This window comes from Physeter macrocephalus, chromosome 10 (assembly GCF_002837175.3).
Source record: "Physeter macrocephalus isolate SW-GA chromosome 10, ASM283717v5, whole genome shotgun sequence".
Taxonomy (NCBI): domain Eukaryota; kingdom Metazoa; phylum Chordata; class Mammalia; order Artiodactyla; family Physeteridae; genus Physeter; species Physeter macrocephalus.
Genome location: NC_041223.1, coordinates 14,108,212 through 14,110,362, shown reverse-complemented (window position 1 = coordinate 14,110,362; position 2,151 = coordinate 14,108,212). Strand labels below are relative to the sequence as shown.

The window sequence follows — 2,151 nt, the reverse complement described above, 5'->3', positions numbered from 1 at the left end:
AACGGGAGAGGACACAACAGTGAGAGGCCCGCGTACCGCAAAAAAAAAAAAAAAAAAAAAAAAGTGGCATAATTAATGGCTTGTGCATATTTCCTCTGATTCCAATGGGAGAAATATGAAGTTGTGCATACGGATATTTAACCTTGCAGATTAGGCCGGGTTTTCTAGAGACTTGCTAGTTAGTTAAATGAAAGCACTTTTAAAACATACTTCACCCATGTGTAAAGTCTACTATGCTGATAATCTTTGAAATTCTATGATTGGTACATGGGAGTTTATCATCTATTCTCTATGCTTATATGTGTGCTTGAAAGTTTCCATAATAAAGAGGCAAGAAAATAATCTTACAATAAAAACCTTGATGCCATTACCCCTTACCTTAATTTCTAGAGACCTCACATCAAGGAAGGAAATTCTCTCCTCCAGAAGACAACCTTCCCGTATTCAATCTGTCTGCCTATAACTGACAGTTTTGCCAAGTTTTCCACATAATATTTCTGAATTAGAACCAAAACTTCAACAGGCCACCTAGAGAGACATCTCCTGTTGTGTTTATCCACAGTCTGATTCACTGATACTAATTCTTCTTGTTGGGTACTTATATTCCTTATTAGCCACCAAAATAGATACCATAAGTGTTTTGGCATCTATAGTCTTTAAGAACAGTCCTTCAGGAAGTTGAAAATGTTCTAAAGAGTAGATACTCTTGGTAAAATTTTTCAAAAGACTAAGTCCAAGCCTGGATTTCATTTAAGCTTTTATAAACTATTATTTTTCTACTCTCTAAATATATAAAGTATATGGGTTGTGAAAAATCATACAACCATACCAAGCTTTGTTACCATTATGTTTTCTGTAGTTAAAAAATCTGCCTTGGGGCTTCCCTGGTGGCACAGTGGTTGAGAGTCCGCCTGCCGATGCAGAGGACACGGGTTCGTGCCCCGGTCCGGGAAGATCCCCCATGCCGCGGAGCGGCTGGGCCCGTGAGCCGTGGCCGCTGAGCCTGCACGTCTGGAGCCTGTGCTCCGCAACGGGAGAGGCCACAACAGTAAGAGGCCCGCGTACCGCAAAAAAAAAAAAAAAAAAAAAGTGACTTGTGATGTTGGCATATTCCTTCAAGAACATTTTTGTACCTGGCAGTCCACCAGCTGGGCCTCCATGTCCATGGGCTCCTTGGGTGACCCCAGTGCAATGTCCAGAGTGGCCTTAGTGCTCAAGAGCCAATGGTCCAGCTCATCGGCTTCACAGCGATACCTCTGCAGGGCCTGTTCCTGTCTCTGTTCCTCCAGCTGATCATTTAACTTCTCCTAATGAATTAAGCAGAATGGAACCTAAATCACTCTAAGGTAAAATCATTAGGATTCAACCCAGTAGAGCAACGCTTCTCAGGCCTGAGTGCACATCAGAATCACCTGTGAAACTTAAAAAAAAAAAACAATCCATGTTTAGGCCACATCACAGACTAGTAAATGAGAATTTGGGGAGGTGAGTCTCAAGATTAGTATTTTATAAAAACTCCTACAATGATTCTTTTTTTTAAATTAATTAATTTATTTATATTTTTGGCTGTACTGGGTCCACGCTGCTGCGCGTGGGCTTTCTCTAGTTGCAGCGAGTGGGGGCTACTCTTCGGTGTGGCTCATGGGCTTCTCATTGTGGTGGCTTCTCTTTGTTGTGGAGCATGGGCTCTAGGCACGCGGGCTTCAGTATTTGTGGCTCACGGGCTCTAGAGCTCAGGCTCAGTATTTGTGGCACACAGGCTTAGTTGCTCCGCGGCATGTGGGATCTTCCCGGACCAGGGCTCGAACCCGCATCCCCTGCATTAGCAGGTGGATTCTTAACCACTGCGCCACCAGGGAAGTCCCTAAAAACTCCTACAATGATTCTAACGTGTGCCTAGAGTTAAACGTTCTTAAATAATACATCTACAGGACAAGGCAGATAATATGAATGATAGAAACTGGTCAAGGATTAGAACAAAGCAATGGCATAAGACAGCAGGTAATTTGGCTTCAATGTCCGGGAAACTGCAGGGAGTAGTGGGGTCTATGGAAAACTGAAGAACATATCTGGTCCACCTAAAAGGGCAGCACTGGGCTTCGCTGGTGGTGCAGTGGTTGAGAGTCCGCCTGCCGATGCAGGGGATACGGG

General features: G+C 43.7%; 1 protein-coding gene across 3 annotated transcripts in view; it reads right to left on the bottom strand.

The window, feature by feature from the left end:
• Positions 1–2,151, bottom strand: part of SYNE1 (spectrin repeat containing nuclear envelope protein 1) — a 482,398-nt gene that overhangs the window by 164,919 nt on the left and 315,328 nt on the right. For all 3 annotated transcript variants that reach the window (XM_028494818.2, XM_028494816.1, XM_024122567.1), the window contains one exon: positions 1,134–1,307. In XM_028494818.2, the coding sequence (XP_028350619.1) occupies positions 1,134–1,307 (174 nt within the window). The remainder of the gene's footprint in view (positions 1–1,133; positions 1,308–2,151) is intronic.